Source organism: Vombatus ursinus, unplaced genomic scaffold (assembly GCF_900497805.2).
Source record: "Vombatus ursinus unplaced genomic scaffold, bare-nosed wombat genome assembly UNPS02014820.1, whole genome shotgun sequence".
Classification (NCBI taxonomy): domain Eukaryota; kingdom Metazoa; phylum Chordata; class Mammalia; order Diprotodontia; family Vombatidae; genus Vombatus; species Vombatus ursinus.
This window is the reverse complement of record NW_020954598.1, coordinates 20,103,099-20,115,972: the sequence shown is the minus strand read 5'-3', so window position 1 is coordinate 20,115,972 and position 12,874 is coordinate 20,103,099. Positions and strand designations below refer to the sequence as shown.

Below are 12,874 nucleotides of genomic sequence, written 5' to 3'. Positions count from 1 at the left end.
CCTGTCCTCTGGCTGTTGTTGTGTGTCCCCCCTGAAGCACTGGAAAAGGCCCTGCCTGCTTTGTCCTGACAGTGGCACCAGTGGCTAGCTCTCTCTGAAAGCAAACAAAAGGAGCAATTCTGTCTGTTTCAGTCGGATTCAGCCCACATTCACGGAGTTCTTACTGTGTACAGGACCCTGTCCTGGGCTATGGGTGACACAAAGATGAAAACGCTATACTGACCTGTTCAGACAGGCCTTCTGAAATAGATCGAGAAGCCCAGACTCAACTCCTGATGAAAGCTTGTTGCCATGTACTGGGATAAGAAATGGGTATATGGAGGCCTTTCCAGTTGAGGACTGAACCTTGGGAAGACTTGAAAATCTCTTTCCATGGAGAGGTTTTTGGGGTTTTTTTTTTTAGGTTTTAATGTTTATTTTATAATGAAAATCACAATCTGCATTTACATACTGCAATTTCTTCCCCTTCACTGCCCCCCCCCCCCACATTAAAACAGGATCCTCTTTTAAAGCCTTTCAGCAAATATAACCACTAGAAACACTCCTGGCAGCCATCTTGGATGCAGCCACCTTGGATGGTTGCCATGAGGTGGCTACTGTCAGTCAGCCCAGCATGAAGTGAACTTGAGGGTGTCTCACTGGAGAGTTTTAAGAAAAGGACCATCACCCATGTTTCTAAATAGTGAAGATTCCTCTTCTAGCCCCTTGAAAGCCTTTTCCTTCCAGCCCCAAACCGCACAATTAGCATAGGCTCACCCATATAGGAGAATGCCACACTTCCTTCCAGTCTTCCTTCCTCAGCCATCCAATGCCAAGATGTGCTTACATTTCCCCTTCATTCCATAGTAATAGCACCAGTGGGCCAAGTGCCCCAAATGCCTCCTACCCACCCACTTGTCTGTCTGTTGACTCCCATTTTCTGTCTTCTTGTGCTCCCAAGCCTGATTAGCTTGGATGCTCCAGAAACAGAGGTGAGATGAATGGCTGGGGCTGGTATTTCTTTGGTGGGCAGCGGGGAAGCGGCTAAGGGACCTCAAGTGTCTCCCCTCCTCCCTCAGCTGCAGGATCTGGTGGCCCTCGTCCGAGGGAAGCTGTCTAGGATGCAGAGAGCTGTGCTGTCAGCACTCATTGTCATTGAGGTCCATGCTAAGGATGTGGCTGCCAGACTGATAGATGAGAATGTGGTCAGTGTGAATGACTTTGAGTGGATCTCCCAGCTAAGGTAAATGACCGCCTTTCTCAGCTTGACCAGTTCTTTTCTGTTGCCGTGCTAAATTGAGCAGACAGAGAGAGCTGCTAGCAAACCAGCACACAGGGTGAATAGAGGCAGGGAAGGTTGGACTGGAGCTGCCACAGTGTGGCTGAGGGAACGGGTTAGGAGCTGAGCTAGGCAGGAGAAAGGGCTGGTGACAGAGCCAGAGGCAGTGGTCAAAGCCAGGTAGCCAGAAACCACGAAACCAGGGAAACTGAGGTGGCAGAACAGGGTAGGAACTGCTCCCGTTATTTCACTGACACAAGGAAACTTGCTCTACTAGAGCAGATTGACACCTCCTCTGAAACCTGGAGAGATGCCCAAAGCCCTGGGAGGGGTGTTGACTTGCCCAGAGTCACAAACCGGTCTGCATCAGAGGGGAGACTTGAACTCGGGTTCTCCTGGCTCTGAGGGCAGCTCTCTATCTACTAAGCTATGATGCTTCTCTTTTTTAATTAAAAAAAAATCTCCAAAAAACCCCTCCCAAACTAACAAAACCTGAAAAACCCCAGTTTAGCCGTACAATCCAATGATCAACTTCTCCTTAATCCTCTTCTTTTTTTTTTTTTGCTTTTTGGTGAGGCAATTGGGGTTAAGTGACTTGCCCAGAGTCACACAGCTAGTGAGTATCATGTGTCTGAGGCCAGGTTTGAACTCAGGTTCTTCTGACTCCAGGGCCAGTGCTCTATCTACTGTGCCACCAAGCTGCCTCTAATCTTTTTGTTTGTTTGTTTGTTTGTTTTTGTCTTTTTGTTTTTTTTTTTTTCTAGGCAATGGGGTTAAGTGACTTGCCCAGGGTCACACGGCTAGTAAGTGTTATGTGTCTGAGGCCGAATTTGAACTCAGGTCCTCCTGACTCCAAGACTGGAGCTCTATCCACTGCGCCACCTAGCTGCACCCCCTAATCTTCTTCTTCTTAATCCTCACCTTTTTCCTTTTAGATATAGAAATATGTCTTACTTTTTGTTTTGTCACAAGCAGTGTATAGGCTGTTCTTGTGATTCTGCTTTCTATGCCTTGCATCATTTCATTGAAATCTTGCCGTATTTCTGCCTTGTAAGGGCATTGGTTGGTATACCATGTTGATGTACCAAAATTTGTTTGGTCACTTCTTGGCTGAAGTTTCTTCCATGCTTTGTACTAGGGCAGAAGCCAGTCCTGGGCGTAACCTGCAATATAGTTGTTCCCCATGTCCATCAGACCCTGCCACAGACCTACTGCAGCCCCAGACAGCTTCTGCCCTTCATAATTATCCTTCAGTGCAATCCCAACACAGCTGTTCAGTGTTTGCGGGGCTATGATGACTGGCAGGTATTGATATCTTATCGGTATAGTTTGGAGCCCTCGGGACTTGCTCAGGGTGGCCTGAGTGGACCAAAGCTAGAGCATAAGGGTAGGAGAAGGAGCAGAGGGGTGGGCTCCATCCCACAGATCCTGACCTAGCCTAGGGCCTCTGCAGCAGCCCTCCTCACTACCAGGAGGTTCTTTATACTAGTGAGGAATGGGGGAGGACCAGAAACTCTCAGAGAGAATAGGACCATATTCTGTACAATATGAATTGTACAGAGTTCTTCCAGTTGCTCAGAAAAACGTAGAGATGCATCTGACCCATCAAAAGTAATTTAGCCCCACTTTGTACCCTTGGCTTGCATACAAATTGAGAAAATTTGCCTAGGGTAACATCATCTGGCTGCCGGCCCTAGTATACCACCTGACCTGAGCACCCCAAGAAGTCAGATCATTTTGTGATGTTCTCACCCTTGCTCCTTCCCCTGGAACAGCCACCCTTCCCCCAAGATGCCCTTCTCCTGCCCCATGAATCTGAACTCAGTTTTTCTAAATCTCCAGGTACTACTGGACCACGAACGACTTGTACATCCGTGCAGTCAATGCTGAATTCATCTATGGCTATGAGTATCTGGGCAATAGTGGGCGCCTGGTGATTACCCCCCTCACAGACAGGTAAAGGAGGCGTCTGTTGGCTCTGTGTCATCTTCTCACACTCTCCTGAGCAATGACCAATCCGCTGCTTTTTCAGGCTCTCACACTGGGCGCTCAGAAGCTTCATGTCACTTTGAACCAACAACTTGGTTCATAGAAACCTGCTGTATAGGGGATGCTAGTGTCTGAGTTCAGCCGGGGTCTAGTGAAGCCCATGGCTAGTAGGATCTGTGGTGCGGATTGAATTCTTTCTAGCTTGGGGAACACGGAAAAGCAGAAAAGTACTAGCTCAGGGTAAGGTCAGGAGATTGGCGTTCCAAGACAATCAGAAACCAGACAGACAAATCAGTGGGCAGAAGACAACAATCAAAACCAGAAATCCACAGCAAAGAGAGAGTCTGGCGGTGGTGACGTCTAGGATTCAAGCCTCAGGGGTGTGGTACTTTGACAAGGTCAAACTAGACAAAGAGAGTAATTTCAGTTTATGTACTCGGGAATCCCACAGACACGAGAGTTTTAATTCTGGCCACGGGATGCCAGGCTGCGCCTTGTCCTCTAGCTTTGACCAACTTCCATTTAGCACCAGAAGCTCTGTGTCATTGCCACCTTCATTGATCTCCATAAATCTGTGGGACAGTACATGTCTTCCCTCCCAACCCAGAGAGTCTGTGATTCTAAGAATTTGTGTGGCTTATCTTTCCTGGGCTTCAGTTTCCATCCATCTAGTGATGGAGTTGGGTCAGATGGTCTCTGAGGATTCAGCCGGTGGGGGCCCTCTGTAGTTCTCTGATGTAGCCTAGCCTTGCAGTAGCTAGGAATGAGTCAAGACAGAGCTTCTGGAAGAGGTGGTGTGTCTGTGGGTGGGGGCAAAAGTCCGTGTGCAGGTGTTAAGGAGTAAGAATGATGGCTTGGAGCCCTAGAAGGGAAAAACTGGCCCTGCTTAGTGCATTCCACATTTCCTCTGAGTCTCTGCAAATCACTTCACCTCTCTGAGAGGTAACACTTGTACCATTTACTTTGCGGAGTGGTGGTGAGGATCAGATGAGAAAGGTGGACGACACTCTCAGACCTCAAAGATCTTCAGCTGTGTCAGCCATCATTCTTCCTTTCCTCTTTCCTTTGTGTAGGTGTTATCTGACTTTGACTGGGGCATTGCACCTCAAATTTGGGGGTGCGCCTGCTGGCCCAGCAGGGACTGGGAAGACAGAAACAACCAAGGACCTGGGGAAAGCCTTGGCCATCCAGACAGTGGTGTTCAACTGCTCTGACCAGCTGGACTTCATGGCTATGGGCAAGTTCTTCAAAGGTCTCGCTAGGTGAGAGTCCCATTTCAGGGAAAGAGTCAGGGGAGCAGCCACGTGGGAAGTCTGCCCCGTGGGTCTTGGGCTAAGGAGGCCGAGCGTTTCTGTCCCAATGATGGGGAGCCAGAAACAGCCACCGATGAAGGAGACATTGCGAGAGGCAAAGGAAGGGGAGGGGGGAGTAGAAAGGAGACTTGTGAAGGCACTTGGCTGCAACATCCTTCACTCCAGGAGCTGCTTCTTGGAAGAGGGTTTAGACTTGTCCTGCTGGTCCCTGAAGGACAGAACTGGGACTAATGGGGCAGAAGTTATTAGCACTGTCCAGAGGTGAAATGGGTTTCCTTAGGAGGGAATGCCTGCAAGTAAAGAAAGGCCTGATGACCGTTTGCCAGAGTGACCGTAGAGGGGACTCTTCAGATACGGGATGGGCTGGATGGCCTCTGGGATTTTTTCCAATTCTGAGATTCTGAGATTCTGTGCTTTTGTTCGATGTCCGTGATATGCGTGGAAAAGATGGCATGCCAGGGGACTTTTAGTGGTCCTTGGGCTTTTGCCATGGCTGGAAGAAGCTTCCTCCAGCTGGTAGGACTAGTCACGTCTGACCACTTCCCCTCTTTCCCCGCCCCAGCACACAGGATAGTGTGGAACCGAAACTGTGGTAGGCCATTGTTCTAGGCTGCCAGGCCTTATCTGCATCGTGCCCCACTGGGGCCTTGTGTCTCCCAGGCTCTATACTCAGTGCTACAGATACAAAGATGGAAAAGACAGTTTCTGACCTCAAGAAACTTATGGCCTAATGAGGAGGAAGACGTGAAGCAAGAGAGGGTAGAATGTGATCCAGCACCAGATGGTTGTCTGGCACTGTTGGAGCAGAGGGTGTGTGAAGGGAAGAGCCAGACCAATCCCTGGCTCCTGGGTTTGTAGTAAACAGGAGCCAGGAAAGGACAGTTTATGGTCAGACTGGGGTATTTTTTATGCCACACTTTTTTTTCAAGGTTTGCACAGTGCTTCCCATATGCTCTCTCCTTTGATCCCTACAACAACACTGTGAGGTAGGTGCTTTTATTATTTCCATTTTCCAGATGAGGAAACTGAGACTGAGAGAGGCTAAATGACTTGCCCAGGACCCCATAGCTAGTGTCTGAGGCAGGATTTGGGCTCAGATCTTCCTGAAGCCAAGTTATTCTCTCTCCTGTGGTCCTTAGCTGCCCCAGGCTTGTACATTTGGATTATTTAGGTAGCCTTGTGAAGGGCAGCTAAGTGCAGTGGAGAGAGTGCCAGGCCTGGAGTCAAGAAGATCTGAGTTCAAATTTGACCTCAGATACTTACTATCTGTGTGACCCTGGGCAAGTCACTTAACCCGGTTTACCTCAGTTTCATCATCTGTAAAGTTAGCTGGAAAAAGAAATGGCAAATCACTCCAGTATCTTTGCCAAGAAAAAAAACAAAACAAAACCCAAATGGGGTCATGAATAGTCAGACACTACTGAAATGACTGAACAACAAAAAGTCCTGTGAAAGATGAATTGGACAGGAGAGAGCAGAGAGACCAGTTAGAAGCCTACTACAATAGTCAAGGCCAGAACTGTTCCCTCAGTGAATGCCTTCTAGCAGGCCAGCCGTGCCTCCGCTGGGGGATGGGACAAGTGGGGCCCAAAGTCATTAGTCTGCTCTAGGTGAGTGCACAGGGAGGCCCCTGCTCCCCTGCCTTTGCCCCTGGGTGGAGGGTTCTGGCTCTCCATCACACTCTTCCCGGCCTCATTCAACCACCAGTGTGAAGAGGGAGAGGGACAAGTACTTAGGGTCATGTCTGTGTGCAGAGATGGTGGTGGTGGAAGAGAGAGGGGTGGGTGGGGAAGAGTACCAAGTTTCTCACCACCCTATATTTTCCATCCTGGGGCCCCTGGACCGGAACAAATGACTTAACTAGCAAATGGTTAACAAGAGTAATTAGTTAAGAAGGAAGTTAATAGCCAGTCTTCGGGGGTATGCTTTTTCCTTCCCAGCCCTTGCCAGTGTCCCAGGGTCTCTGTCTCCCCATTCCTCTTTCTTCCTTCTTGCCCCCAGTTTTGAATATTTCTCATTAAAGCTGTGGCCAAAGAGAGAGTTGATAAGGACCTGAGTTAGAATGATGGCAGGCTGAGTGGAGAGAAAGAAAGAGATAGGGGTGAGGAAGAGCTGGCAGGACTTGGCAGCCAGTTAGCAGTTGTGGGGGAGGGTCAGGTTAAAGAGAAGTGCAATCGAAAGATGGAGGGAAGCTGGGAGGCTTAGGGGGAGTGCCCCTAAACTTGAAGATTGGTTTGGAGAGGATTTTCAGAGGTTTGCTAGGGAGGTCTTGTTGTGAAACAGAAAGGGTGTGATTTTCCTTCACACTTAGAGACTTGGCATCGGACCCCGTGGCTTCTTCCCCATGCTGGATAGTCAGCAGCAAGAGTTTGGTATCCCAGGCAACATAAATCAATAACTATAAATTGAATGTTTATAGTATAGTATGTACAGTCTGCTGTGTGGGCATTGGAGGGGCAGAAGGTTACAGTGTGTCTGAGGAGACAGTCTGTGCTAAGATCCAGGACAGTGCTATAGGCCCAGATCCCTGTGGTCTGGGAGGTGATGGACCTCCTCTTGTACAGAACCAAGAGGGAGGCCTCTGTTCAGGTTGGTCCCTGCAGGCTGAGCTGAGCCTCAGGCCGGGCAGGGCACTGAGACTCTGGGTACTGGTGCTGCCTACTCATCAGGCTTACTTTCTGCTTAGCTCCGGGGCCTGGGCTTGCTTTGACGAATTTAACCGCATTGATGTGGAGGTGCTGTCTGTGGTGGCTCAGCAGATCACAACCATTCAGAAAGCTCAGCAGCAGAGAGTGAGTAGGGGCTAGGCTGGGAGAGCTGCCTAGTGGCCTGTAATCCCTCACTGCCATTAGAGGAGGCCCCAACTCATTGGCATCTTAAGAGCTCTTGTCTTTGGGGGGATATTGGAAACCTCTTTAGTTAAAATCACCTCAGTTCTCTGCTCTCTATGCATCATTCACTTCCCCAGTGAAAATGTCATTGAAAAGCTTTTAAAAAGGGAATTTGGTTTGTTGGTTCATTTGCTCCTTCTGCAAACACTTGATGAGCACCCCATGGGGCAGCCGGAGCAGTTGGGGGAGCAGGAGCAGGATCTGATTCTTAGACAGATATCCTGTCTCAAGGGGCTCCTACATTTTGATACCAATGGATTTGGAGCTTCTGTATTAGCATATAAGAAGAATTTAACTTGATCAGTGAATCTGAGTATCTCTGAGTATCTCTGTGCCCTTAGGAAGGGGCTGTCACATAGAAAGTGGGAGGACGGCTGGTGTTAGGTCACTTGGCAGACCACAAGGAAGGACCTGTGTACTCCTGGGAGTCTAGGAGGGCTTCTCTGAAGCTGTTCTAAGGGTCCCTTCCCCAGGAAGACTGAGAGTCATCTTTTTGTAGGTAGATCGATTCATGTTTGAAGGAGTTGAAATCCCACTCGTCCCCTCGTGTGCTGTGTTCATCACTATGAACCCAGGCTATGCTGGACGCACTGAGTTACCTGACAACTTGAAGGTAAGTCCCATGTACACTGGCCCACAAAGGCACTGGGGACCGGTGGATCTGGGCTCTAGTCCTTGCGATGCTCAAACAGGCTGTGTGGCCTTGGGTAAGTCACTTCTCCTCTGGATCTATTTCACCATTTATATAGTGTAAGATCATGTCGATAATGATAGTACCCTGGCTGAACTCATGGGGCTTAAACAAGAGAATGGATGTGAATGTAATTCAAGAAGCATGTTATTACTCACCCAGTCAGCCTTCCTGCTCAGGTCTCTTCCTGATTTGCTTTCCCTTTTGGTATCTATGGATTAAATTCCACACAATTCCTTTCTATAAATATTTATTAAGCAAGGGTCTGTGCTAAGCACAAAGAATGAAACTCTGTCATCAAAAAGTTTATATTATATGTGCAGATACACCGTGGACTTGAGTAAGTACATACAAAGTATATACAAAGCCATTTCTGGGAGGTGACGCACTGGTGACTGGGATGGATCAGGAAGGGCCTTGAGCAGACAGTGCTTTGCTGTGTCCTGGGCTTTGAAGGACGCTAGGAATTCTACAGGACATCAGTGAAGAGAAGAACGCATTCCAGATGTGGGCACTGCTGGGGGCGTCGGTCTTGAGGCAGAGATACAGCACTTTGTACAGGGAACAGCTGTCATGGTATTTGAGCTGGAATGGAAATCATATGAAGGAGATTCACATGAAATAATACTGGGAAGGAAGGTAGAACCCAGATTGTGGGGAGCTCTCAATATGCCAGGCTGATGATTTGTATCTTACCTGGAGGTATTAAGAAGCAATTAAAGATTTTTGTTGTGTGACCAAGTCACTTAACCCTGCTTGCCTCAGTTTCCTTATCTGTAAAATGAGCTGGAGGAGGAAATGGCAAACCCTCCAGTATCTTTGCCAAGGAAACCCCAAATGGGGCCACGACGAGTCAGATAGGACTGAAAACTACTGAACAACAACAAAAAGATTTTGGAGTAGGAATATCAGTTTAGCAGCAATGTGAAAGACAGATTGGAGAGGGATGAGCTTGGAGGCATGGACACCAGTTAGGAAGCTGTTCCATTAGTTCAGGTGAATGAGAGTCTGAGCTAAGGTCCGAGGTGTATGAGTGGAGAGAATAGGGTGTATGCCAGAGAGGTTACAGAGACAGGATTGGCAAGTCTGCTTGCCAGCTAATTGGATGTGGGGATCAAGGGATTGGGAAGAGATAAGGAAGAGTCCTGAGACTTAGAGCTCCTCCAGGTCAGAGACTGTCTTTTGCCTTTTTTTTTTTTAAATTCCAATGCTTAGTTCAGAGCCTGGGACAGAGTAGGTTCTTAATGGGTGTTTGTGGATTGATTGGAGTTGGATAAAAGGGGATAGGAAGCATTATCACTGCGGGCAGGCCTGCACGAGAGAGCCTGGGGTGGGGGCTGAGCCATGCACAGGACAGGCCAAATCTTCTGATCACATCACTTCCTCCTCGATAAACTCTAGTGGGTCCAAGCTACCTCCTGGATCAATTGTAAAGTCCTTTGTTGGCACTTAAAGCTGTTCACACCCTGGCTGCTTCCTACCTTTTCAGTCTTCCTACACCTTGCTCTCCTCTATATGTTGTACACTCCAGCCATCCTGGCCTACTTGCCTCTTCCTGCGTACAGCACTCCACCTCTTATCTCTGGGCCTCTGCCACAGCTGTCTCCTGTGCCTGACATGCTCTGCCATCTATCCTTGGCTTCCTCCAAGACTCCACTCAAATGCCACCTTTCTCCTCCTCCATTTTTGAGCACAGGGACTGTTTTTGCTGTTCTGTGTTTAGGACAGTACCTGGCACGTAGTAAGTGCTTAACAAATGCTTGTTGCTTATTGGTTTGTTTGGGGTGCTTCCCTTAAGTGGCCTGCCTTCCCACGATTGGAATGGGCTTTGAGAAAAGTGACGCTGCAGGACCCGGTGTAGAATAAGTTTCCCCACCCACCTGTGCTTAGGGAGGAAAGGTCAATGACCACCATGATGGCACTCCTCTTCGTGCTCCCGCAGGCTCTCTTCAGACCTGTGGCAATGATGGTTCCAGACTACACCATGATTGCTGAGATCTCTCTCTACTCCTTTGGGTTCAGCGATGCCAAAGTCCTGGCCAAGAAGATCACCACAACATTCAAGCTGTCATCTGAGCAACTTAGTTCCCAGGTCAGGCCCTCCCTCCCTTGCTCTGATCTCAGAGTTCATGAGAGTCCTTAAGGAAGCCAAGTTGAGCTCGTGGCTGGGTCCAGTTTCACTCCTCAGGCCATAGCTGTCCTGTCCCAAAGAGGATGACACACACTCCAGAGACTAGGCTTCTCTCTTCCAGGAGGCCAGGCTAAGGGGGGAATGCCACAGCCAGAGTTCAGAGCAGGCAGGAGGAGAAGACTCCAGGCAGACGAGTTAAGAGGTGAAGAATGTGTTAATTTCAGATATCAGAGTGAGGAAAGTCTGATACTCTCTTTTAAAGAGAATCTTTAGCAAAGTAAAGCTCAGTTAAAGGGATAAAAACGACTTTATTTTGTATACAGGTAGGTAAGTTATAGGTACATGGTTTAAGTTTAAGTAAATTTGATTGCATTTAACTCAGTGATCAGACTGTGTTTGAATCCCCAGTTGATGTGTTTCTGCCTGTTTCTTTTTCCCAATTTTTGAAAGATGCCACTTACTAAAACCATCACATTATTTCCTGAAATAATTTATCCCTCTCCTCTGCACCCCGCCCCTTGCACTGAGTCCACGCTTGTAACAAAACCGACAGAGCAACTAGGTCTGACAGCGTATGCCATATTCTGCCCTTATAGTCCCTTACCTTTCTACTGAGAGAAAAGACGTGTGTTTCCTCCTCTTTTGCTTGGAGCCAAGATTATTTATTGCACTTACTCTGAGTCTAACTGCCTTTTAACTTTTTCTTCATTTACATTATTTTAGTCATAGTGTATGTCGTTCTCTTGGTTCTCCTTTCTTCATTCTGCATCACTTCATTCAAGTGTTCTCGTTTTTGCCTCAGTTCTTTATATGTGTCATTTCATGCAGTGCAGCAATATTCCATCTCATTCATAGGCCAAAGATTGTTCAGCCTTTCAGTAATCAATGGGCACCTACCTACTTTGCTTCTATTTTTTTCCTACTGCAGAGAGTGTTGCTAAGAATATTTGTTTTATATGGGACCTTTGTTTCAGTCTTTGATTTCCTTGGGTTGTATTCCCAGCAGTGAGATTTCTGGGTCAGAGGTATAAAGAGTGAAATGACTTATTGCATCATTCCAAATTGTTTTAAGAAATGGCTCCACAGGGGCAGCTAGGTGGCACAGCGGATAGAGCACCAGCCCTGAAGTCAGGAGGACCTGAGTTCAAATCCGGCCTCAGACCAAACACTTGACACTTACTGGCTGTGTGACCCTGGGCAAGTCACTTAACCCCAACTGCCTAAAAAAAAAAAAGAAATAAAGAAAGAAAAGAAATGATTCCACCAAGTGTCTTCATGTGCCTATATCCCTACAGCCCCTGCAATGTCTATTGTTTCTGTTTTTTAAATCATCTTGGCCAATTGGATAGTTGTGAGAGGAAACCTCAGAATTCTTTTCATTTGCATTTTTTTTGCAAATTATGAGCAATTCAGAACATTTTCCCACATGATTATAAATCACTTGAATTTCTTTTTCTGAAAATTATGTCCTCTGACCACTTCAGTGTTACTTGAGGTTGAATTAAGACCACTTGCTGAATGTGCTGTGTAGTATGACTCCTTTGCATCTCCAGGAATCCTGAGTCTAGTGATTCCCAAACCTCGACTTAAACTCAGGCTCCTTCCTGCCCTCCTCTGAGGTCTTTCAGGACCCCAGATCTGGTTCCACCTATCTATGCTTTGTGACATCATCAGAATAATAGTTAAAGAAAAGGACTGTGACCATCTTCTAATGAATGGGGAGAGTCCTCCAGGTACACTTCTCCAGGGTTTTCTGAGACAGGCCAAATACTAGACCGTTAAAGAAGAAAGAAATTAAATTCCAATTCAACAGACATTTATCAAGAATCTACTATGTGCAGAGCCCTGGGAGAAACACTATGTTTATATAAAACATGGTCCCTGCCCTCGTGGAGATCCCAGTCTAGGAATAAGATACAAAATAGATTGGACAGAAACCTCAGATAGTGGTAATATATTGCATGATAAATGAATAAAAGAGCTCTTGCACAATGTTGTGTGAAGTCTGAAGGGATAGCAGGAAAGGCTTCCTAGAGGAGGAAGCATTTAAATTGGGCTTTAAAGGATCGGTAGGAATTCCTCCTAAAAGCTGACATTTTTCTCCTAACCTGTAAGTTAGGTCATGCAAGCATAAGTACACCTGTTTTACATATGAGGAAATGGAGACTCAGAGAGGGACGTGACTTGGCCAAGGTCACACATTCCATAAGTGGCAGAGTTAGGATTTAAACCCTGGGAAAAGAGGGATTGAACTAGATGGTCTGTAGAGTATTGAGTCTATTAGCTTCTTCTTCTTTGACCGTAAGATGTCTTTAAGATTCAACATGGTTCCTTCTCCTTGTGGTAACAGGATCATTATGACTTTGGGATGAGAGCTGTGAAGACCGTTATCTCTGCAGCTGGCAATCTGAAGCGGGAGAACCCAACTATGAATGAAGTAAGCATCAGTGACTCAGGGCCAGCCCTGACTCAGTCTCTGCCTCTGAGCTGTCTTCCATGTGGAAGAATTCCTCTGGGGAGACACCCCAAGAGGAAACCAGTCCCCAAGAACCCAGACACAGTTTCTGGGGGTCTGGGCTGGCAGGAGTGGGTCAGGAGGGA

General features: G+C 47.3%; 1 protein-coding gene across 1 annotated transcript in view; it reads left to right on the top strand.

The window, feature by feature from the left end:
• DNAH1 (dynein axonemal heavy chain 1) overlaps nucleotides 1–12,874 on the top strand; it is a 158,891-nt gene that overhangs the window by 78,161 nt on the left and 67,856 nt on the right. Inside the window, exons 27-33 of the mRNA XM_027837286.1 lie at nucleotides 1,059–1,222; nucleotides 3,101–3,214; nucleotides 4,321–4,509; nucleotides 7,247–7,352; nucleotides 7,951–8,064; nucleotides 10,085–10,234; nucleotides 12,624–12,710. Of these exons, the coding sequence (XP_027693087.1) occupies nucleotides 1,059–1,222; nucleotides 3,101–3,214; nucleotides 4,321–4,509; nucleotides 7,247–7,352; nucleotides 7,951–8,064; nucleotides 10,085–10,234; nucleotides 12,624–12,710 (924 nt within the window). The remainder of the gene's footprint in view (nucleotides 1–1,058; nucleotides 1,223–3,100; nucleotides 3,215–4,320; nucleotides 4,510–7,246; nucleotides 7,353–7,950; nucleotides 8,065–10,084; nucleotides 10,235–12,623; nucleotides 12,711–12,874) is intronic.